At 39.3% G+C, this 24,834-nt stretch overlaps 1 protein-coding gene across 1 annotated transcript in view; it reads left to right on the top strand.

Annotated features, from left to right (window-relative positions):
• Positions 1–23,888, top strand: part of ssu72.S (SSU72 homolog, RNA polymerase II CTD phosphatase S homeolog) — a gene marked incomplete at its 5' end in the record, with an annotated part of 40,953 nt that extends 17,065 nt beyond the window's left edge. Inside the window, 3 exon segments of the mRNA NM_001096103.1 lie at positions 19,884–20,023; positions 21,111–21,229; positions 22,867–23,888. Of these exon segments, the coding sequence (NP_001089572.1) occupies positions 19,884–20,023; positions 21,111–21,229; positions 22,867–22,968 (361 nt within the window). The 3' untranslated portion in view covers positions 22,969–23,888.
• Between the last annotated feature and the right edge of the window lie 946 nt (positions 23,889–24,834).

Here is a 24,834-nt window from a genome sequence, read left to right as displayed (position 1 = left end):
TCCCACCACAGCCAAGGTCAGGTAACTTGCCTGCACAAAATGGCAACAAAAGTTTCAGGCGACACAAGGTGAACTGCTTTGCAGCTCGTGCTCAATGGGACAAGTGGCAACCCATGCTTCAAAGGGCAGTCAGACATTGCTCCGCAAGACCAGACAGCAGGGGCATCTTTAGAGCCACCACCACCCCTATGGGCAGTTCAGCTCTTCCAATCCCTGGCTTCTCTACAGGGGCTTCCTGCCATTGCAGATAACCTGGGTTAAGCTTTAGCTAAATTTCACCACAAGTCAAGCAGTAATAGAAAACGTCTTGACAGTAAAGGGGATGCTGCCGACCACACACAATCCAAGGAGTTGGCCCCTGAACAACTCTGTTCACATTCAGAAGGGGAACTTCCTTCATCTGGCGCTTCGTCTGAAAAAGATGAACAGGTGAGAGTAGAGATCGAGAGAGCCTCCACAATGTGGATAACATCATCAAAGGTGTACTTGAGATGCTAAATATCTCACAGAAGCCTAAAAAGCAGGGGGAAGCATCTGTCTCTTCAAAAGACAGCAAAAATCTACAGTTTGCTTCCCAGACAATAAACAACTTCTTGGTATTATTCAAGATGAATGGGATTCACCAAAACATAAGTTCCAGGCTGCAAAGAAATTCACTAAGGCTTATCCATTTCCAAAGTAACAGGTTGACAAATGATCAAACCCTCCAGTAGTAGACGCACCAGTGTCTCGTCTGTCTAAATCTACAGCCCTGCTGGTCACTGGTGCAGCAGCGTTCAAGGACCCCTCAGACGGAAGGATGGAGGGATTTTAGAGGGCAATTTACTGCTCTGCGGGATCTTCACTACGCCCCTGCCTGGCTTCAGCATGGGTCTCAAGGGCCATACAAGCATGGTCTGAAACACTTTGTAGGGATATATAAGAGGGTGTTCCGTGGGCGGATCTCATCTCTTCCGCACAAGCAATCGTGGAGGCATCAAGTTATCTTTGTTATGCTACATTAGAGACTTCCCAGCTAGCAGCCCACACTTTGGCACTGTCCATGGCTGCTCACAGAACGCTCTGGTTGAAAAATTGGTCGGCAGACCTTGGCTCTAAGAAAGCCCTAACCGGTCTACCATTCAAGGTTCAAAGGTTATTCGTAGACTAACTTGAAAAGATTATCTCCCAGGCAACTGGGGGGGAAGAGTACCTTCCTCCCACAGACCAGAAACCGAGCTGCTGCAAATAACAGACAGGGTAAAAAAAAATTTGTGGCAAAATCCTTTCTAGATTGCATAGAAAGTATGGAGAAAACCAGTACCACTTTCTCCGGCTTCTACTTGAATCTGTTTACAGTCCTAAAGAGAGATGGCACGGTCAGACCAGTTCTCAACCTCAAGGGCCTGAACAAATTTATCCGACCAGTGCGGTTCAAATTGGAAACCCTGCGGTCCGTGATACGAGGTATAGAACAGGGTCAGCTGATGATGTCCCTGGATAGCAAGGACGCTTATCTCCATGTACCAATATGGCCCCCTCATCACCGCTACCTTCGGTTTGCCTTCATGAACAAGCACTTTCGATTTGTGGCACTACCGTTCTGCCTTTCCTCAGCCCCCAGGGTATTTACCAAACTTATGGCGGTAACAGCAGCGACCTTAAAGCTGGCCATAGACGCAAAGATCCGATCGTACGAATCGTGGATTTGTACGATTTTCGAACCATGTGTGGAGAGTCCCGACATTTTTCGTCCGTCGGAGATCGGTCGATCGGACAGCTTAGAAAATTTCTGTCGCCTGCCGATAATATCTCTGCGTGTATTGCCGATCGTACGATTTTCAGTGGGAGACTGTCACTAGTGTTGTCAGACATAAGTATCGTACGATTGCTGTCAGGGGCAGAACATTGGGTGATCTGTTCTTATTTGATCAGAATGGTAAAGACTTTGATCTGAATGGTTAGTGGAGGGTCGGGAGATGGGAAAGTCCGATCGTACGTTGATTCGTACGATCGGATCTTTGCGTCTATGGCCAGCTTTAGGCTTCAAGGGATATCCGTGACACCCTATTTGGACGACCTACGTCTGAAGGATGGATCTCAGGAAAAGGCCAAAAAAAACCTGGACAATGCAGTCCTTCTCCAGAATTTCGGATGTACCATCAATTGGTCGAAATCCAACCTGATCCCGAACCATCAAATGATGTTCCTAGGGCTGGAATTCAATACAATCACACAAATTGTGTCTCTCTCTCAGGACAAACAGTCAGGGATCAGGGAGCAGGTTCAGTCTCTGCTGTCCAGCCAGAGGACAACAGTGCACAAGGTGATGCAGGAGCAGATTTTCCGTTCACTGAATTGGACATTCCTCTGATTCTGTCATTCCTGCAGCGAGGCCTACAACTGGGACTTGAACTTAGGTCCCTCAAGGTTCAAGTTTCTGCCCTGTCGATCTTGTTTTAATTTCAGTTGGCAAATGAGGATGCTATATGCACACTTCTATAGGGAGTGTCTCACATAGTCCCTCCATACCGGCTGGATGGGATCTTAACCTAGAGTTGGAAGCTCTATTTGACCCTCCATTTGAGCCCTTGAGTTTGATTTGAGATAAATGGTTAACTTGGAAGTTTGTGTTCCTCGTGGCAGTTTCTTCCACCAGAAGAGTCTCTGAACTTAGTGCCTTGTCTTGTGAGCCACCATACTTTGTTTTCCATAGGGACAAGGCCGTACTGCACACACTACCAAACTTTCTGCCAAAGCTCTCATGTAAATCAGGAGATCATAGTTCCTTCGCTTTGCCTGGAGCCTAAAAATACTAAGGAGAGCGGGCTACACAATATGAATGTTGTTGTGGCGCTTAGATGGTACATAGAGCATTCCAAGTCATTCCGAACTTCACAGTCACTTTGTTCTGCCAACTGGACCTCGAAAAGGCCAGGCAGCCTCAACGACTTCAATCTCTCGCTGGATGAAAGAGACAATCTATTCTGCAAAGGGAAGATCATCGCAGGACGTAAGATGTTACAGTCTGTACTAAAATAATCTAAATTGGTGATAGCACCGGTGCAGCTCATACCCACCCTGCTGTTTTGGGACTGCTTTGGTAAGTTCCCTGTGTCCCTCTGAGACGACAAAGAAAACAGGATTTTTGTTACTCACCGTTAAATCTGTTTCTCTATATAAGGGGGACACAGGGCTTCCCACCCAGCTACGAACTTGGACCGTTTGGTTGTGTGAATAATTCACTGGGTTACCAGACCTGCCTACAGTTTTAGTTCAAGTTAGAGATTTCATTGGCAGTTTTGGAACAAACTGAATAAGTGTTAGTGTGTGGGGTTAAGCCTGACCTGGCACGCCCACCAAGTGTCCTGCCTCCCGGAGGATGGATCTTAACCTCATCGTTCCCTGTGTCCCCTTTTCGACTACAGAGACAGATTTAACGGTGAGTAACAAAAATCCTGTTTTGTGGGGGTGGCTTATTTTTTCTTTAAGGGTAAGTACTTCACCTAAACATTTATTCTGCCTGTCCATGGCAATTCTTGTTATACAACACCTATTTTATGTTGTGCATTTTGCATGACTGTTTTGTTCACTCTATTATACTGCTGTTATCTGGGAGGACAGCTTCTTGGAAAGATTTGGTCAATACCCTCTTTGTGACATCTGCTCATTCAGTTGGGCTTATGTAAAAAACAAAAAAGGAAAAACGATCTATACTACAAAAAATAAATATTTTTTTACAGACATATATTTTATAGTATACTTGGTATACTCTTCCACTGATCGTCCCACAAGCTGAATGGGAGGAGGGAGTACAAGGTGCTGAACATAGTACAGGTATATTTCTGTTGAAATGGCCAGAACGAGCTCCGACACTTCAGCCAAAGCACATGCAATGGCTGACACAGTGTATAGCAAGGTGACCTTTTCAAACCTGCCCAATACAACTGATATCCATAGTGCATAGATATCAGCAGGCCACCATACACGCACGTTAGAGATATTTTTGTTTCACACAATAATGTGTGTATAGCTGCTTTAATCACACAGGCCATTGCCCTATCCCCACCTTAGGTTGTCGGTCCTTCTATATTAATACAATGGATTCTGGGAAGACCAGAATCCTATAATGAGTGAAAGTCCATGTCAGCTGTAGAGGTGGGCAAATGCTAGTTAGTGGTAGACATACTTGATTTGTCAGATGAAGAGGATATCATGATAGTCTGTCAAGGTATTTACAGTTAACATTTTGCAGTTTCTGTGGGCAATTTTCTGGCCACATGCAAAATTACTACAGACACATGCTTGCACATTCAGTGAATAAAATGTTTTTTAAGGAAAACATAATATACTTTTTTGTTTGCTGGCTGATCATCCTTCTTTAAAAGAGCATTGCCATAGAGTAAATAAAGGAGCATTATGCTTTTATTGCTGTTTTGCTTATTGCTGCCCATCACATCTTGGCAACACATGCTTGTTGAAATAATGTATAGCAGTATGTATACTGTATACTTTTTATACAGTTTCTTCACACAGTTTTTCTATCCAAGCAAGAATCAAACTCATGCGCCTTCAGTTTAGTGTTTGCCTTACCCACGTGACCAGAGTGGAACGTTTGGATGTTTTGGATAGAGCTCTCACCCAGTCCCACATGCTGACTTCGTTTGCATGCACTCTCAAGCTATCCGTATTAATACTGTGCCTAGTTGCTACAGCACCCCACTGATGGCTCAATGTGATGACCGCAGAAATCAGAACAAATACAGTATGACGTGGACCCGTTAAGTGAAAACAAAGAACTAAATATCCTTGAAATAAAATAAATACAAACCTATAAGTTGGGTTCCATGTAAGCCCACTGTAGGTTTTATTAAATAATAAAAGGAACCAGATCAACCAAAAAAAGGTGTTTTACAGTAATTAAAATATGGCTGTAGCCCTACCCTAGCCTGCATAGGAGCTTATTTATATAAACTATAGTAGTGGTTGTGAAGCAAACAAAGCAGTTTTACCAGTGAAGTGCAGCAACACGCTATATTTACTTTAAAACATTCATTTTTTTTTATATTGTGTTCACTTTAAACACAGTAAAAGGAAACCATAGACATTTGTCTTACTGAATAATTGTGCCATACTCTGCATTTTTCTAGTATTAACTGCTGCAAAAAATAGTTTTAAGAATACTTTGCAGTTCTTCTCACAAAACTCATAGGGGGTGAATTCACAAAATGAAAGAAGCATTTTTTCGGTGTAAAAGTGGTGTTAAAACTATACATACAATCTCTATTCACAAAAAGTTTTTAATGTAATTTTCTCATGACATTTTTAAAAATGGAGTACAATTCAGTGCAACTCTGCCCACTGCTCTGCATTGTTTCACCCAATCTCCATTCACCCCACTTTTAGGTACAGCATGGAGGACTAATTAGCATATTTATGGCGATTAGCAGCCTATTGTCAGGGGACAACACTGTTTTCTGTATAATCAGAAGTGAATGACAATAGGTTTATAAATAAATAAAAGTAGTTTATTGGCAACATAAAATAGGTGAAAAAATGTTTTTACCTCACATTTGCATTATACTGCTATTTTCCCTCACCTCCCTACAGGCAGCACTTGATGAGAGAGAAGCTCTCCGCACCTGTAGGTAGGATTAGCCCGCACCAATTAAAAGTGGCTCCTCCCCTATAAAACTCCCAGCAACCCCCAAGCTCTTCAGTGTTTTTCCTAGCTAGGAAGGATACAGACCGCACCAAGGACAACAGAAAGAAAAAATCCAAAACCAGTCTCCAGGGTGCAAGACTCTGCCTATGCCCCTTGGAGTGAGGTGACATGACTGTCAAGCGGTGAGGGACTGGCATAAAATAACCCAGCTACAAAAGGGCACCGGCCTACTGTTTTCTCTCACTGCAAAGTCCCTCTCAGCAGGTATCGGGCCCTTCCGGGAAGCCTTGGTGCAAAATGGACGCATTGGCATCATGCCTGCGTAATTTTTTGGCGTGAAAATTGACACACAGGTGTCATTCCATATCATCTGCAAAAATTTCCGTATCGTCAAAATGGGCGCGAAAAATTGATGCACGTGCATAATTTCTGTAATTGTTTGCATCATTTTTGCGAAAATGGATGCAATTGCGTCACTTCTGTTTGTTCATGTTATTTTTGGCGCAAAATTGACGCACAGACTCCACTCCTGGATGCAACAGAGCTGGGTCCATACATGCTATCCTGCTTCTCCACTGGTAAGACTCTGCCACTTTATGTAACTAAGGCTGTATTATTCAGTAACTTATGGAATACTCAATTTGTTGTAGATATGGCTGGCCAAACTCCAGAAAAGGCTGATCAGGCAAAAAGTATAGACAAGCCAAGATCAAAAGATCTGCCTTCAGAACGTAGTAAAAAAGAGTACATGAAGGATTTAAAGAAACGGCACCCTGTAAATTGTGCAGGCTGTGATGCAGTGTCCCTTTGGAAAATTAAAAACTATGCAAACGTGCTGAAAAAAATAAGTCCTGTGCCTTCTATGCAAGATTTTGTTACCTGGATGAAAGGAGCTATGCAAGAAACTTTGGATTCTCTTAAACATAATGAAGGGTCATCCTCCGTAGTGGAGTCGGTTTTTGAGGACGTTTCATCAGAGGGTTCAGCAGATGAAGGTCCCTCTAAAAGGAAAATGTCATCAGAATCGGAGGAAGGTGAACTACCTCAAACAGATTACTTTTTTCCTATTGAGGAAGTCGAACCTTTTCTATCGGCAGTCAGAGATACCATTGGTATGGAAGAAGCAACAGAACCACCCAAAAAGACAAACTTTTTGCAGGAATCCATAAAAAGAAGCTTTGCTTTCTCTTAGACATATCTGAAAGAATAAAAAGCCACTGGTCAACACTTGATAGGAAACTATCTAAAAAGATTTGAATCCCTCTTTACCTTTGACACAAAGGACTCAAAGAATTGGGATGCTACACCAAAGCTAGATCCCCCAGTGGCCCAGACGTTAAAAAGAACCACACTACCCCTGGAAGATAGTTCACGGCTAAATGATCCAATAGACAGGAAAGCTGAAGCAGCCCTTAGGCAGGCATATCTAGCAGCTGCAGCCTCATTCAAACCAGTAATTGCAGCGGCCTCAGTTGTTAGATCCCTAAAAATATGGATCAATCAATTGCAAAAAGGATTTAAAAAGGGAATTTCAAGACAACGTCTCCTGGAAGATTTAGCAATTCTTTCATTAGCCATTGACTAATATTGACTTTCTTGCTAAAACTACTGCTTATACTAGTTTGGCCCGCCGTGCACTATGGCTGAAGCCTTGGGCAGCAGACATTGCTTCCAAAAATCGTCGTCTTAATGTGCCATTTGAAGTAGAAAAATTATTTAGATCAGAATTGGATCTGCTTGTTGGGAAGAAATCTGATGAGAGAATCAGGGGTCTTACCCAGGATAGAAAACAAAGGAAACAATTTTTTCGTACACAAGGTCCATCATATAAAACGAGACCACAAGGAAGAGGCATCCGATCCAGTAGGGATAAATTTTCCTCTTACAGGGGAAAACGGCAAATAGGCAGAGGACGTCCGGGCTACAACCAAAGACCCTTTTCCTCCTGACACCAGGCCAGTAGGGGGCAGAATAAAGAACTTTGTATCCGCTTTGGAAAAGATGACAAACGACAAGTGGGTCCTTCAAACAATCCAGAAGGGTTACTCCATAGAGTTTATAACCAAACCAAGTACAAGTTGACCCAGAGACCACTCATCCGTTGTCAAAAACAAGCCCTCTCAGAAGCCATTCAAAAATCAGGGTGTACTCGGTCCAGTCCTTCCACTTGAAAAGTTTTTAGGGAAAGCTAATTACCACGGATGCAAGCAAATGGGGTTGGGGAGCACATTTAGACGGCTGCTACAGACAAGGTCATTGGAGTCCAAACTTATTTTGCCAACCTTCAAATGTTCTGGAACTAGAAGCAGTCTGGAGGTCAATTCTGGCCTTCAAGGATTCCATAAGAGGTCACTCAGTAAGAATCCACACAGACAACATAGCAAAAGTATTCCACTTGAATCACCAAGGAGGCTCAAAAAGCCAAGCCCTTTTATAATTGGCAACAAAAATATGTTCTTGGTCCGAAAACAATCTGGAAGAATGAACAGCAAGACCTATAAGAGGCTCCACAAATACAACAGCAGATTTTTTTAAGTCGCCAGGAAATCTCACCAACAGAATGGAGCTTTAAATCCAGCAGCCTCAAAATCAACCATCTCTAAATGTATTAAACAAACTATTTCCCTAGTCTACCAAAAGGCAAATAAAGTAGTGCCAGAGGAATTAATGGCACATTCAACAAGGGCAATGTTATCCTCTTGGGCAGATAGAACAGGTGTTACATTTCACCAGATCTGCAAAGCAGCCTCTTGGTCAAGCTGTAGAACCTTTGCAAAACACTACAGACTGGACATTGATGCATCTAAGCAATCCGCTTTTGCCAAAGCAATTTTTAATTCGGCCCTCTCTTAACTGCTTTTCATACTCTGGTTAAGTGCTCCCTGTAGGGACGTGAGGGAAATATAGAATTTATACTTACCGAAAATTCCTTTCCCCTCAGTCCCAAAGGCAGCATATATATCCCCCCCCTTCTTTTGTACATAATAAATTATCAGCAGAAATAATGTCTTGTTATTGCTTGGAAAATTCACTGAAGAGCTTGGGGGTTGCTGGGAGTTTTATAGGGGAGGAGCCACTTCTAATTGGTGCAGGCTAATCCTACCTACAGGTGAGGAGAGCTTTTCTCTCGTTAAGTGCTGCCTTTGGGACTGAGGGAAAAGTAATTTTCGGTAAGTATGAATTCTTTATTTCTGCTAAATGAATAAGGCAATTCTAGCATTTTGAGTAAATATATATAGGTGTATGTATGTATGTATGTATGTATATGTGTGTGTATATATATATATATATATATATATATATATATATATATATATATATATATATATATATATATATATATATATATATCACATAATATGATGGTGAAATGAAGCCACCCTGGCAAATGCTCAGAACTACAGAGCTGCTCAGTATTGTTGGCCCACATTTAGCTGTGTTCCTTCTGTTCCCAGCATCCATCTTGCTGATCAGTGAGCAGCAATAAATTTATTTATTTTTTAAAATTTCTTTAATATACAACGAAAAAAAACCCCACAAATGGTAGATCAAGTCAAGAGATGTAAAAGGGCAATATTTACTTAAATATATATTCCAGTTTGGTAAGATTCCTTAATATGATATGATCTATCTGTTGCTTAAGTGTTCATTTTGGGGGTATAGTTTTCCTTTAAGGCTCTTCTGTGGTTATTCATTAAAGGCAAACCAAAGACTACAGCAGCTTACAATTATATTCTTGATAATTCTGTTTCTCTGACTTTGTGAGAACAGTTTACTGTTTAAGCACAATGGAGCAAATTCTATCAACAATAAAAAAAAAAAATCTAAGGAAATGCTTTTGCAGAAGAGGAGAGGCCATTTTCATATTAATACTCTTTGTGAATCTAATGATACACAGGTTTAGGTTTATTTATTTATTTTATGTAATTTTGGGGGAAGTTGGGTAACTTATCTAAAATATATGTCGGATTTTACTGAAGGGTATCTATGAATTTCAACAAGGAGATAAACATGAACTAATGTGCATAGTCTTAATGGTTAACTAGCCTATATGTCTGCAAACATTAAAAACATAAGCTTTGGCCATGTCTTCCCTTCCAACCCTGAAGAATATAGTTGACATTTTATACTTCCTGTTCATTTAATCCTGCTGATGTGTGAAGCCCATATTATATGGGAGGTACATTTAGCCCCCTGATTACTGCTAATCCGCACTATACTTTTGCAGTTTCTTGTCAGCTATGAGAACATTATTTTTTTCAAAACTGTATTAGCAGGGCAATGGAACAGCTGAATTGCGTTTACACAGTTTGGAGCAGAGGGTTATGACCCTTTGTCACTTAAGTTCCCTTTTTGGTGCTTCAAATGCAGGCAATCCCCCATACTAGTTAAAGTAACTTAAAAAGGTGGAGTGATGGATTTTTAAGTCACACTCACTTGCAAGACCAACCACTTTTAAGTAATGTGTAAAAAATGTAAACTTTTCAGTAATGTGCAGCATTTCATGATGCTGCCCCCCACTGATTTCTAGGACTTTTTGACTCTGGACTTTGCACTCCAGCAGCTGCAAACTACCCTATTACCCATGACCGTCGCCTCTGCAGTCTGTCACACCATTTAAATTTTTTGATGTAGAGGTGTGGCCTTGACGCCAAATGTCTAAAACTTTATAAGCAGTCTGTAAAGCAAAAGTGTAATATTCAGTGGGTATACTGAAGTCCCTCCCTGCCACAAGAATTTACTAAATATTGCAGTTTAGTCCTTCAACAAGTAAAGCTGGCCATAGACTCAAGATCCGTTCGTACGAATCCTCAATTGGTACGATTTTTGGACCCTGTGTGGAGAGTCCCGACATTTTTCGTCCCACGGATATCTGTCGTTTGATCGATCGGCCAGGTTAAAAGATTTCTGTCGGCTGCCAATAATTTCTCTGCATGTATTGCTGATCTGACGATTTTCAGTGGGAGACTGTCACCAGCTTTAGTCGGACATAACTTTTGTACGATTGCTGTCAGGGGCAGAACATGGGCTGATCTGTTCTTTTACTACTTTATTTGATCGGAATGGTTAGTGGCAGGTCGGGAGATGGGTTAGTCCGATCCTTCAAGGATTCGAGCGATCAGATCTTTGCATCTATGGCATCTTTAGATGGAGCAGATGTAATCAAACAAACACTGCTGATCATTGTGTTCAAGCTTGTTCTCATAGGTATAATACATTAATTCACAACAAACAAAATAGCTTCCAGATTCTGCACTGCTTCTGAAGTGTCACCAATGAACAGCCTGAAACTTAGTGTTTATTTAAAGGCTTTAAAGAGAAACCCTGTGTCCCACTCAACTTATGTTGTTTTGTTTGTTCTTTTTGTTAAGATTCTAATCCAATTGATAGGGAGATGATTCCGACAGACCAGTTGCATTTCTTTGGACATCAGTTAGTCCACCATGAGTTTTATATCGAGCAGTATTTGGTGTAGTCCAGTCCGTTACTCATGGAATAAACTTGCGTTTCTTACAAATTTGCACTTGACAAGTAAAAGTCACATTTTAGATGGGCCTTGTCTTAATGATATTCCGTCTCAATCATTGATGTGACATGACTGTTTCATTGGAATAGTGTTGTTTAAGATCTTTAGCTATGGTAGTGGTAAATAGATTTATTTCAATGGCATTACCTCATTGTGTACTTTAATGTTCAGGCTCTCGCTATGCTTATCGTATGTTGAAAAAAGGATTTTAGGTTTAATTTTTTTCTGCTTTTTAATTCTGTGGCTTTAACTGCTCAGCTTAGGTGTTTTAACTCAATCTTTTTTTTTTTTTTTTTAACAGATTTAAAGAACGTAGCTGTGAAAAGAAAGTAAAGCTAGCCACAATTCTGTGGATTTGATTGTATTTAGACCAGTACTGTGGACAATGATCTGTTACATGTAAAATTTATGATCCATAAGTGTTGATTGTTCTGCCACATTTTAAGGTACCTCCCTTGGTTGGATCAAATGATTTTATGCATTCTTATTTCCATAATTTAGTTCCAGCTATAAAATAAGGCCTGTTTGACCGGTGCACCATGCACTTTCTGACATGGTTAGTCCGTTGTTGAAATTTTCAAATGCACCAAATGAATAGTCTGTGGCATTAATGGAGCTTCCTTCTCACTGAATTTGCCTTGCGTGAGTATGACAAAATTATCTCTGAGGCCAAGTAATATTCTGTTATCACATATTGTCTCCTCTACAATCAAGCCTGACCTATGGGGGTCAAATAACCTTTATTAACCAAGGCCAACACCTTTTTGAGAATCTTGTCCCTTAAGGCTGCTGATGCTTTTTGCCTCTTCTGCACTTCCTTTGAGTGATAAAGTTACAACTAACTTCTTAAAGGGTTATTGTGGTAAAGGTTGTATAAAGATGGGAATTATTTGTATGTAACTTGCTTTGTGGAAATGTAGTGGCAAGTGATGCAGAACATGTCCACAGTCTCAATGGACTATATTCTTAAATGTTTTGCTGCTATTATTAATAAGGCATATTGAAAGGCATACTTGACCAAAAGGATTCAACTAGGAGAATATTTTCTAACCTGTATGTTATATGATAGGATCTCGGTGACGTCTGTGAGCCAATTCCCTGATCTGGCTTATTTATTCAGTCTGTGTCATTTTGGCAAAATTTCAGGCAAACTGTCCAGTTAAATCTGGCCATGCATGGCCAGGTTTAGTTACCGGAGTCTTTAACACCATAATTGTGAGTGCAGTCTGCTTAATGAGATTGTACTTGCAGATAAATCTATAGGACAGTCAAAAATGGCTAAACCCAAAAGGGCTTGGTCTATAGGTAGTGTTGGCGTTGTATTGAGCATATTGGTGAGCAGTTCAAAGTATCATCAGGAGGAAAACATTCCCTATCCACTAAAGAATGTTGGGTGCTGCTCAGGATTTACTGTAAATATTTCAAATGTAATACTTTCTTTCGCCGTCTCAAGCATTAGTCATTTAGATGTGCCATAGGCAGGACCTTTCCATTTTAGTATATTCTGATGGCTTTGATTATTCATGAGAGGAATGTGGTTATATAAATATGTATGACATTGCCCAGACTTTATTACAATTGTTTGTTTGAAGTTGCTAATAGTAAGTTACCCTCACTGGAGAGCTACTGTTTAGATTTAAAGGTGATTGTTTTATATCTTAGTTCAGTGGGCCTGTGAGTTGAACCATTTATAACTGAAATAAAGAACTATTACTTATTAAAATAAACCAATGTTTCGTTTAAGGTGCGTGCACGCAAACTTTAAGGCCAGCGCACACAAATTGTAAGGTGCACAAAGAGTTTTGTGTAAAAACAATAAAATGTTGTATGAATTCTGACCTGAGCATTTAGTTTTTAAAAGCTGAGCACACAAGTTTAAATAGTAATTTCGTTGCGCTCATAGCCAAAAAGGAATTTAAGGGAACATTGACCACACTAAATAGAGGAGCAACAGTGAAGCAGCTAAATGGCATATGAAATATAGTTCTAATAGGATCATTGTTTCATCATCCTCATTTATTTATAGCACCAGCAAAATGCACAGTGCTTTACATTAATATATACAGGTATGGGATCCTTTATCCAGAAACCTGTTATTCAGAAAGCTCTGAAGTAAAGAAAGGCTGTCTCGCATAGACTCCATTTTCTCCCATCATTTTTAAAAATGATTTCCTTTTTCTCTGTAATAAAACACTACCTTGTACTTGATCCAAACTAAGATATAATTAGTCCTTACAGGAAGCAGAATCGGCCTATTGGGTTTATAGAATTTTTACATGATTTTCTAGTAAACTTAAAGGAGAACTAATCCCCACCCCCACTGCTAAAAATTCCATTCCCTTCTCCGCTGGGCCCCCCCCTCCATGCTTTCTCCCCTACGAGTGTTTAAAAAAAAATACATGTCCCATCTGGCAACACTGACCTAAATTTTCACAGTAGTGCAGCAGGTCTCGGGGGTGCCATGTTCGGACGGACATGCATAGTTAGAGCCTGAGAGCTCCAAAAATTACCAAAAAGAAAGAAGAGGATCCGGAAGTAATCGAATCATATGAACATGGTGTCCCTGAGCTCTGCTACTCTGCAAATTTAGGTCAGTGTTGTTGTTCTTTTTAAACACTATGTGGAGAGAAAGCTGGGGGGGGTAGTGGAGAAGGGAATGTGCCTTTTAGCTGTAGGGGGTTTAGTTCTCCTTTAAGGTATAAAGATCCAAATTATGGAAAGTTCCGTTATCCAGAAACCCCTAGGTCCCGAGCATTCTGGAAAACCGGTCCCATACCTGTATAACAAACTGGTTTCAAAATTCACAAAATAACACTCTCAAAATAAAAATGTGATTGGAGGGCATTGCTTAAAGAGCTTACAATGTTGTAAGTTGATTTTAAATTTCTATTGAAATTTCTACCTGTTTTTAGACTCTCCATCTAGCCGGTAGCTACATTTTTTGGGGGGTATATTGTCCCTAGTCGCAGTCCTAAATGCTAGTTTTTTGTAAACCCAAGACGAAATAGTGAGGAGTTTTAAAACATCTTTTATTTTCTTAAAATTAGATTTTTTTTTTTTTTTTGCCTGTGCAAATGACTTCAGTTTAGTCGGCCATTAAATATAAGCATAGAAACTAAATCTCTCTTCCAGATGAAGAGTATTACTTTGCATACACATTTTGAATATTTGCAGTTCTTGTTTTATAATGGAAGCAGAAAACAGGAGTCCCCAGAAGTGCCTTGTCTAATCTGCCAACAGAAATAATACAGTATTAATATCTGCCAGAGATCTTCAAGGATTCATGAATTGATATGCCAAGGTAGGAGTCTTTGGATTGTCACATGCATGTACTTTCTGCACCCCATATTTTACAGAATAGTTAACTATAGAGTCATTGCACAGTGCCACACACACTTTCAATATATATAATGTTACATTCTGTGTTTAAAGTGGACCTGTCACCCAGACACAAAAATCTGTATAATAAGACCTTTTAAAATTAAACATAAAATCCAATTTCTATTTTTTATTAAAGCATTCATTGCTGTTGTAAGCTCATTTAAAAATTTCGGCTGTCAATCAAATATTGTCTGCCCCTCCTCTATACTTAGGCATAGAGGCAGGGCAGACAATTACTTTCACTTTCCATTCAGCACTTACTAGATGTCACTGCTCTTCCCACATTCCCCCGTTCTCTTCACCATTTAATTGTGTAGTCAGGGCATGGGGATGAACATCCGTTCCCCCATTTTGGTGCACAAACAAGATTCTAAGATGATACAAGGCTTGCCTTAATAACAGTGTCCACAAAATGGCTCCTGCCTGCTTGCTATAATTATGAATTCCCAGACTGAAGGAAACAAGATTCAATAATTTATATTGTGTACCGTATATACTCGATTATAAGCAGAGTTTTCAGCCCCCAAAATATGCTGAAAAACTCTACCTCGGCTTATACTCGGGTCAAGCGCAAAAACGGTCGCCGGCGTCCAAGAATATTCGCCGGCGTCCAAGAATGGTCGCCGGCATCCAAAAACGAGACGCCGGCACCTCCAATGGGAGCAGAAACCCTCAATTTTTTTGATTGAAACGTACCAGAAGCTGCTGCATTTCTCACCCTAGGCTTATACTCGAGTCAATAAGCTTTCCCAGTTTTTGGTGATAAAATTAGGTACTTCGGCTTATACTCGGGACAGCTTATACTCGAGTATATACGGTAATTAAAGTTCATTTTGCTTGACTAATGTGATAAAATAGGATTTTGAATCATTTTTTTGGGTCATATATTCTGTTATAACTAGGGATGCACAGAATCTATAGTTTGTTTTGATTCAACCAAATTCGAAATGCACAAAAAACGTTTTTTAAAAGACCAAATAAGAGTCCTAATTTGCATATTCCTGTCTGGATAAATTGGGGGGGAAAAACTGCATCGTATAAAAAAAGTGCTTTTAACCCTCATTATATTTACTTACCTGACACCCTGGGCCAGTGCTCCTGTCAGCAGAAAACTGCACCGGCCCGGGGCTTTTCTGCAAGCACCACGGAACGATCCTCTTCCTGCTTCTTGGGTTTTCTAGATTTCCTGGGACAGATGCATGCACAGTAGAAAAAAAAGCTGTTTTTTTTTTTTCATTAAAGGAACAGTAACCACAAAATATTAAAGTGATTTAAATGAATAACAATATAATTTTCTGTTGCCTTGCACTGTGGGTTTGCTTCAGAAACCCTAGTTTATATAAACAAACTGCTGTTTGGCCATGGGGGCAGCCATTCAAAGCTGGAAAGGGCACGATATACACCACAGATAAGCTCTGTAGTATCTGTTTATCCTATTGTTAAATGGCTGCCCCCATGGTTGCACAGCCACTGCATTATATTGTGATTCCTTTAAAACACAAATTTTTTTGGTGTTACAATTCCTTTAAAGTTCGGCTTTTCACTGTGCATGCATAGCCGTGAGAAGACGCAGGAAGAGGATCACTCCGTGGTGCTCGTTGGAAGAAACCCTGGCCGGTGCAGTTTTCTGCTGATAGGCAGTGGCAGAAGGAGTCTGGTGAGTAAATATAACTACTTGGGGGTGTCTAACTATTGGCACCCCAAGTATAAATTGCCTATAAATGGGTAGCTCTTTACGTTAACTTTAGTGATGAATAGAATATCCTATTCTGAGCAGCATCCAGTCTGCTAGAGTGAAATACCGCCTCCCTCCATTCCTTTCTATGGGATTTTTTATAGACGTATTTATCAAATGGGGAACTTTCACGTTCATCCTTTGATAAATACGCTTTCAAAGGAGAATTCAACCTGTTAAAACCCCCCCCACCTTGGGTAGACCCCCCCCAAGGAAATGCCCCTAATTTTTTACTCACCCCTCCGTGCAGATTCTGCCCTTGGAGTTCACGGCAGCCATCTTCTTTCTTCTGTCTTTTTCGGAAGTTTCGGCACATGCGCAGTTGGAGTGGATTTCCGGTCCCGAACAGCTGCCCATGTGCCGAAACTTCTGAATATGCCGACAAGCAGAAGATGGCTGACGTGAACTCGGATGCCAGGATCTGCACGGAGGGGTGAGTAAAAAATTAGGGGCATTTGCCCGGAGGGCAGGTAGGCGGAGGGGAGGAGGGAGGGGGTCTACCCAGGGTAGGGGGGGGAGGGTTTTTTTTTTTTTTATTACAGGTTGAATTCTCCTTTAAATATCCCATAGAAATGAATGCAGAGAGGCGGTATTTCACTCTAGCAGACTGTGTTGATCTCTAACTTCACTCTTTAATAAATATAACCCTATGGGTTATGGGACTTTTAAGTCCCTCTTTTTTAGAGAATATGTGTACTGCACAGTATTAAGAATGCCATACATGGCAAGACCTTTTAAAACAAGCCAATCTCTACCCAAGTTGGACACCCACACACTTAGAGGCACATTTATCAAAGGTTGAATTAATTTATGTGAGTTTTTTTTAAACTCTAATAAATATTGAATATACTCCAAAGTTCAATTGGGAGGTTATTTAAGAAAAAAATTGAATATATATAAAACTGGAACTAATTTTACCGGCTTGAAAACTTGAATCGAATCCGAATAGAATTTGACTAAACTCGAACTGAATTTTCTCAGAAAAAACTCGAATGTCAGGAAGCCTAATAACATCTTCAAATTTATTCTTCATCTTCAAAATTATTCCATGGGTATAGGTTTGATAAATATTAAAATTTGATGCTGTAGCTGCTGCAATTAAAACATTATTGCATTATAAACAAGACATGTCTGCAGCAATAATAAGACACTACACTGCTCTTTGGGTTGCGTTGGGTAATGCAGCACCCTGCACTCGTCATTCAGATGTACATGCTAGGAAGCTTTAGAGGCTACAAGGCACAAGAAATCCCAGCATGTATTGCCTGCCTATGGCATTAGGTTCAGGACTAAACTACAACTTACAGTACTGCACCTTGTCTGGATTTTTAATCTAACACAGGGCTCAGAAAGTGCCCCAGATGCAATTTCACTGAGACATTGCACATCTAGGTCAGTTTATTCCTACACCTCTCCTTAAAGTATCCCCTATGCCTTGGAGGTTCCTTGGAGTAATACAACTACCTATTGGTCCTCAGGTGCCTCTGACTTCCATCTCCTTATGAGGGAGTATACTTGAATCTCGTTTCAATAATATCTTTGAATTACACATTTCATAAATGGCCATATATCAGATCATGCCACTACTTAACAGGAATATCTATTTTTTTTTTAAATATCCATTTATATTACTTTTTCCAATCATTTAATACTTTTTTAATTGACAAATCTGATGTCTGTTCATATACAGGCTTTTATAGGGATATTCAACAAGTCGTCCTGTGGGCTGACCAGTCAAGACGCCATAATTGGAGGGGAAACAAGGTGCAAATAAAGAGGTAAAATACATATTTTACCAATGATGCAATTGCCCTCTTAGTAGTGGCGTCTAATGCTGAAAGGTGCAGTTTCTTTGGCTCCCAGAATGGAGTGCAGAGAGTTGCACTTGGGTTTAAATGGCAGTGCTGTTTGTGTCTGCAAGCACTGTTTATGGGAGGTTTGGAATGTGAAGCAATCATCCCTGCAGGGCATTCAGGAGGTGCAAGTAAAAAGCACAAAGCACTGGGGACCTGTATTAACTGCCTAATCTGTGTATAAATTAAGTTCTGGGTTCCTTTGACATCTGCGTGCCGCAATATAAAGTAATCCTGTCCCATTTATGTTTTTGCAGGTGTCTGTTTAATTTTAAGCTTTTTCCTTAGGCTGATAGGATTTTAAAAAAATACTACGCATCACCTACCACTGACTACCATTTACTAATCCCCATCAATCACCAACATTCATGCATTACTCCCATGGCTGCAGATGTTTGATCAGTAACGTAACTAGAGGGGTGCAGCCGGGCCCCTCCGTACGCCATTTTTTCTGCTGCCGGAGTCCCAGAATCAGTGGCGCGCGAGCTGCCGGGGGCGGGGCGGGCCCTGGCCCAATCGCACCCCCCTGCTCCCCCGGTAGTTATGCCACTGTGTTTGATGTTGAGTTTGTGGGCTGAACAACGTTCCATTAAGCTGGAGAACCAATATGAACAGTGGGGCTCATATACTGTATACACTTTGTGCAGCTCAGAATGATTCACACACTGAATACATTTGTCCTACACATGGTTATATTTATAAAGCTGGACAAGAGTGGAGATTAAGGGGCAGATTTATCAAAATGTGAGTTTAGAATTTACAGTAATCAATAGAAACTCTTCATGTTCTATTCATTCCTATGGGATCTTTAGAACCATATTTATCAAATGGTGAGCGATGGGCAAATTTGTCCCTTTTAAATTTGAGAATTTAGCTCAAAATTTTGATGGCAGCAACAATTTTTATACGCGCCTATTTAGTCCAAATGCATTAAAGTCATTGGGCGTCTGAATAATTTAGATGCGCGACAATTTTTATGCGCGTGACTATCCTGACGAGGATGACTTTTCGCCGCCGCAGTTTCAGTGAATTTATTCGCCCATCACTAAAGGTGAGTTCTAACTTTCACCCATTGAGAAATGTGCTAATACATATCCCATAGGAATGAATAGAACATGGTGAGTTTTTATTTAAGTTCTAAACTCACATTTTGATAACTATGCCCCTTAATGTGCAAACAGAATTGCAAATTTTTTATTATTGCTGCAAATGTGCATACATATGGCATGCTCACAAACTGTGAATATTTATGCAAAAACTGTGTTTGAGTTACGCCACGACTTTTGGTTTTCGCAAATTGTGAGTACCACTAATTTTCCCCGCACAAAGACCCTGCACAGTGACCACACAAACACCCCTGTCATTTGCGAGCCATTTGGAAATATTTATGCGCCATGCGAATTTGCAAAAAAAAAAAAAAAACCCAGATGAGCAAAAAGATGAGCACAGCAGTGCAATATTTCAGTGTTCAGAAAAAAACATGGGCAATATAACCATTTGTGAATAAATATGCTCTGCACAAATTTTTATAAATGAACCCCCAGTGTGTTTTATCCACTGGGTCAAGCCTAGCATCATGCGCTCAGAGATGTCTCATTCAGTATTGATCTGTAATGTGGAGACCAGGATTAGTTGTGTTCAATGATTCCTTGTACTGCAGGCAACATTTATGACAAGGTCTTTAATTTCGGCTGTAATGAATTTTATGCGAATTCAAAAATTCCTTAATATTGGTAAATTCAGATATACACAAAATGGTATTTTGCACATGCTGGACAGAAATAGACGGGTTAAACCACGACCTGAGCGATTTCAGAACTGCAAGGACTACTTTGACCTAGTGATTACCTGTGAGGAAAGAGTCTATGATCAAGTTGTAGAAGGTAAGTATCGTTCTGGGTTAAATTTCATAAACTGCACATACAATGTAAACAGCTGTAGGCATGGGAATATAGTTTTTAGCAATCGTCCACCCTGCTTCTCTAATATAGATAAGTCATGTTCTAATTTTCTGATACCTTTTTATAATTATATCAACCATTTTACTAATCTGTTTGATGAAAGTCAAACCTGGGAATTTATATGCACAGAACATTTGTTTTTTAGATTATTTATAATGCTAATGTAGATATTGCCCAAGTCAAATGTTATTAAAGGGGTTGAACCTTTTTAAATTCACTTTTAGTAGGGTGTAGAGAGATTTCTGAGAAAATTTGCAATTGGCTTTCATTTTTTATTTTTCATTTTTTGGGTTATTTAGCATCTCTCCAGTTTGCAAATTCATCAATCTGGTTGCTAGGGTACAAATTACCCAAGCAACCATTGATTTGAATAAGAGACTGGAAAATGTATAGGAAAGGCCTGAATAGAAAGATGAGTAATACAAAGTAACAACAATATATTTGTAGTTTTACAGAGCATTTAGATTTAGTTTAACCTTTTTTTAGATGGGGTCAGTGACCCCCGTTTGAAAGCTGGAAAGAGTCAGAAAAAGAAGGCAAATAGTTAAAAAAATTATAAAAAAAAAATAAATTATGAAGACCAATTGAATAGTTACTTAAAATTGGCCATTCTATAATATACTTAAAGTTAACTTAAAGGTGAAACACCCCTGTAATTTAGTCAGAGCCCTTGAAGAAGCTGCTAATGAAATTGGGCATTAGAGAGTTGCTATACCACTTAGCCCCATATTATTTAGCCTAAACTGCAGACAAGCATAGGCGCATTAAACCTAAAACCTAAAGTTAGCAGTAGGTGGCAGTGTTGTCCAGAATGCAAAATAATGAAATATTACCATGTTTCATAGTAAAGAATGTTCCATTGCTTTTCCGAATTACCCTAGTTAGAAATTTGCTTTCACTAGTGTTCAAAATAGTCTGGAAACATAGACCAAAGGCGACAATAAAAATGTCTGTTAACAGTTACAGTGATTGCTATGTAGTGTTCCTAACGCGTTCATCTTTAATACAGAATTGAATTCTAGAGAGCAAGAGACGTGCCAGCCAGTTCACGTAATCAATGTTGATATTCAAGATAACCATGAAGAAGCAACTCTAGGAGCATTTTTGATTTGTGAACTTTGCCAATGTGTAAGTACCTGTCAATATACAAGAATAATAATCAATAAACTTCTAATTCTTGTTGAACTCTAACACTATTCGTCCAATCCATGGGACTCAACAGGCTCAGATATACACAAGATCTGTACATAGTTTTACATAGCTTCTACCCCACCTTATAAGCTGTCCATTGACAAAGAGGGCAGGATGGTCCCCAAAACATTCTTTTATTTGGAACAGCATATGAAAAATACTCATGGAGGCTTGAAACGTACCATGAGTATGACTTTATTTTTGTTATATTGAGTAATGGTTATTCTGGGCTGCAGTAAAATTACAAAAAAATTAAATAAATAAGTTTTTGAGTGATCTGCAAAATAATGAAAATACACTTTACATTAATAGTCGGTTTTCTGCTCCCACTTATTTATGTGTGCCACCTCCGGGGTGCACACCAACTGAGAAATGAAGCTTATAAGGGAGTAGGCTTGGCAGAATTAGCTAATGGCCTAAATAAAATAACCCATGTGGCTCTTTGTTAAAGGAATTGTTCAGTATAAAAATAAAAACTGGGTAAATAGGCTGTGCAAAATAAAATGTTTTTAATATAGTTAGCCAAAAATGTAATGTATAAAGGCTGGAGTGACTGGATGTCTAACATAATAGCCAGAACACTACTTTGCAGCTCTCTTGGTTTCCACTGATTGGTTACCAGGCACTAACCAATCAGTTACTTGAGTGGGGGGCAAACATGAACAGTTATGTCCCATGTGGCCTCCCTTGAAGTCGCTGAGTTAGAGAGCTGAAAAGCATGAAGTTGTGTTCTGTACTGCTATGTTAGATATCCAGTCACCCCAGCCTTTATACATTACATTTTTGACTAACTATATAAGACAAATTTTTTTATTTTGCACTATTTTACCTAGTTTTTATTTTTAAACTGAAAAGTTCCTTTAAGTAAGGTTTTTACCCCTAACACACAGGAATTTTACCTGTATTCCTCTGAGGAGGATCTTTCATGTGTTCGACCTCAGGGGAACACAGAAAAAAACACGTCTGTATTTCCTATCGAGCTGGACACACTGGAGCACAGGCAAGTTTCAATGAAAGGCATCACGTTTTAGGGCAAATATTCCTGTTTTAGGGCTTGTACACAGGATTGCACCAAGTATAGCATACAATTGGCAGAATCATTTTAATGGTGAATGGAATGATGTCCTTGTTAGCGCATTCTGTTGTTGATTCTAGCGTCCCACAGTAATGGCAGCAGCGTTCCGGCTACTATTTAAGGTTTTCCTGTAAAATTCCCTGGATGGATAAGTCATTAGGCATCATCTGCATTCACAAATTTGAAGAGCTAAAATGTATGCCAAACTGATCATATATTGATGCCTTTCATAAAAAGTGCGTGCTCCTATACGCCCTTTCAACACCTGCAAGTACCCAAGCAAGTGTCCGGCTGATCAATAGTTAGCAAGTGTATGTTTTGATGCTAGGGATCCCGGCAATTACTGCTTGGACATGGTGATAGTTCCAGGGTTCCACTTGTAGGTTTGTACCAGTAAACCTTACCGACTTGCACCACATTGGAAGCTGTTATTTTATTTTGGCCCTCCAGAAGTTATTCCTTTCTGTAATACTCTCTTGTTTTGATTGATTGCTCACAGATACAGCACACGGAAGACATGGAAAATGAAATAGATGAACTTTTGCAGGATTTTGAAGATAAAAGTGGCAGGACCTTTCTCCATACTATCTGCTTCTATTGATGTAAATCCTCTCAGGCCTTATAAATGACGAACGTTACTTTTCCCCCCCACCCATTTCTTATGTTTTTCTTTGACAAAGTGTTTCCTCCTTCAGATAATTTATCTGGAAAAGGCAGGGATGTATAAATGTTTGTGTATATACGGAAAGGAACATGTAAACTACAACAGATATTCAAGCAAAATCAAGATTACCTGCAATTGTGCTGGATAAAGTATTATAATTTTTTTTACATATTTCCTTTCAGATGTGGATTATTTCTGTTGTGGTTCTATTTGCTTTTCTTAAAGTGGACCTGTCACCCAGGCATAAAAATCTGTATAATAAAAGTCCTTTTCAAATTAAACATGTAAAGCATTCATAGCTGTTGTAAGCTCATTAAAAATCTCAGCTGTCAATCAAATATTGTCTGCCCCTCCTCTATGCCTTAGGCGGGGCAGACAATTACTTTCACTTTCCATTCAGCACTTCATAGACGTGACTGCTCTCCCCATATTCCCCCTGTTCTCTTTATCATTTAATTGTGTAGCCAGGGCATGGGGATGGACATCAGGTTTCTCATTCTGGTGCACAAACAAGATTCTGAGATGATGCAAGGCTTGTCTTAATAACAGTGTCCACAAAATGGCTGCCTGCTTACTATAATTATGAGTTCCCAGATGGAAGCAAACAAGATTTAAATAATTTATATAGTGTAATTAAAGTTCATTTTGCTTGCTAATGTGATAAAATAGGATTTTGAATATTTTTTTTTTTTGGGTGACTGGTCCCCTTTAACCCCTTTTCTGTAAGGATTCTCATAACTTTGTATCTTTCCAGTAAAGGGGTTAAAACTGACTCTAAATTCTGTAATGGCAGAACCTGAATACGATGACTATTGTCAGTATCTATAATATAATAGGTAATAAATTGGAAATGTATACATTGGTTCTTGGTTTTTTTCTTCATAGGAGCTACTTCATTTGAAATCTTGTTGTTGTAAAGTGGGAATGTTCATTTTTAAAGCACAATTTTCTCTAGCTAATATGTTTTGCATTATGGTGTTTATGCTGAGCATGCTAGGTGGCTTTCCAGAAAGAAAGAATTATTTGTGGTATCAAGGCTAATGGAAAGGACATTGCCAGTTATTAACATGTAGAAAAAATAAGATAAACCAGAACCTCTCACAATCAATCCAATAAGTAGGAGTGTGGTTCTGTTATATGTTACATTTGGATATGATTTATGGGTCGGAACCCTCTTGAACTGATGCATCCAGAGTTTAGCTTCTTAAAGGAAAACTATATCCCCCAATGTAGGTCTCTATAAAAAGATATTGCATAAAACAGCTCATATGTAAAACCCTGCTTCATGTAAATAAACCATTTTCATAATAAAAAACATTTCTAGTAGTATGTGCCATTGGGTAATGATAAATAGAAAACTGCCATTTTAGAAAATAAGGGCCATCCCCTGGGATCATACAGTTCACTGTGCACACAAATATACCAAACAAACTATACTTGTTAGGTCACATGAGCCAATTAACAGACAGAGTTGTGTCTTTTGCTTCCACACTTCTTCCTGTTACAGTTAGAGCTGCAGTATTTCTGGTCAGGTGATCTCTGAGGCAGCACACAGACCATCACGAAATGGTGGCTCAAGGCAAGAGATGTAAAAGGGCAATATTTACTTAAATATATATTCCAGTTTGGTAAGATTCTTTAATATGCCACTTAATATGATATAAACTATCTGTTGCTTAAGTGTTCATTTTGGGGGTATAGTTTTCTATGAGCAAAAAAGTTATTTCTATTTTTAATATATATGAATGCATACTATTTTATTGTGAAATAAATATATTATATAGATATATAATTATATATTAT

This window comes from Xenopus laevis, chromosome 7S (genome assembly GCF_017654675.1).
Source record: "Xenopus laevis strain J_2021 chromosome 7S, Xenopus_laevis_v10.1, whole genome shotgun sequence".
In the NCBI taxonomy this organism is placed as follows: Eukaryota; Metazoa; Chordata; class Amphibia; order Anura; family Pipidae; genus Xenopus; species Xenopus laevis.
Note: the sequence above shows the minus strand (reverse complement) of the source record. Positions and strands in the feature narration are given on the sequence as shown.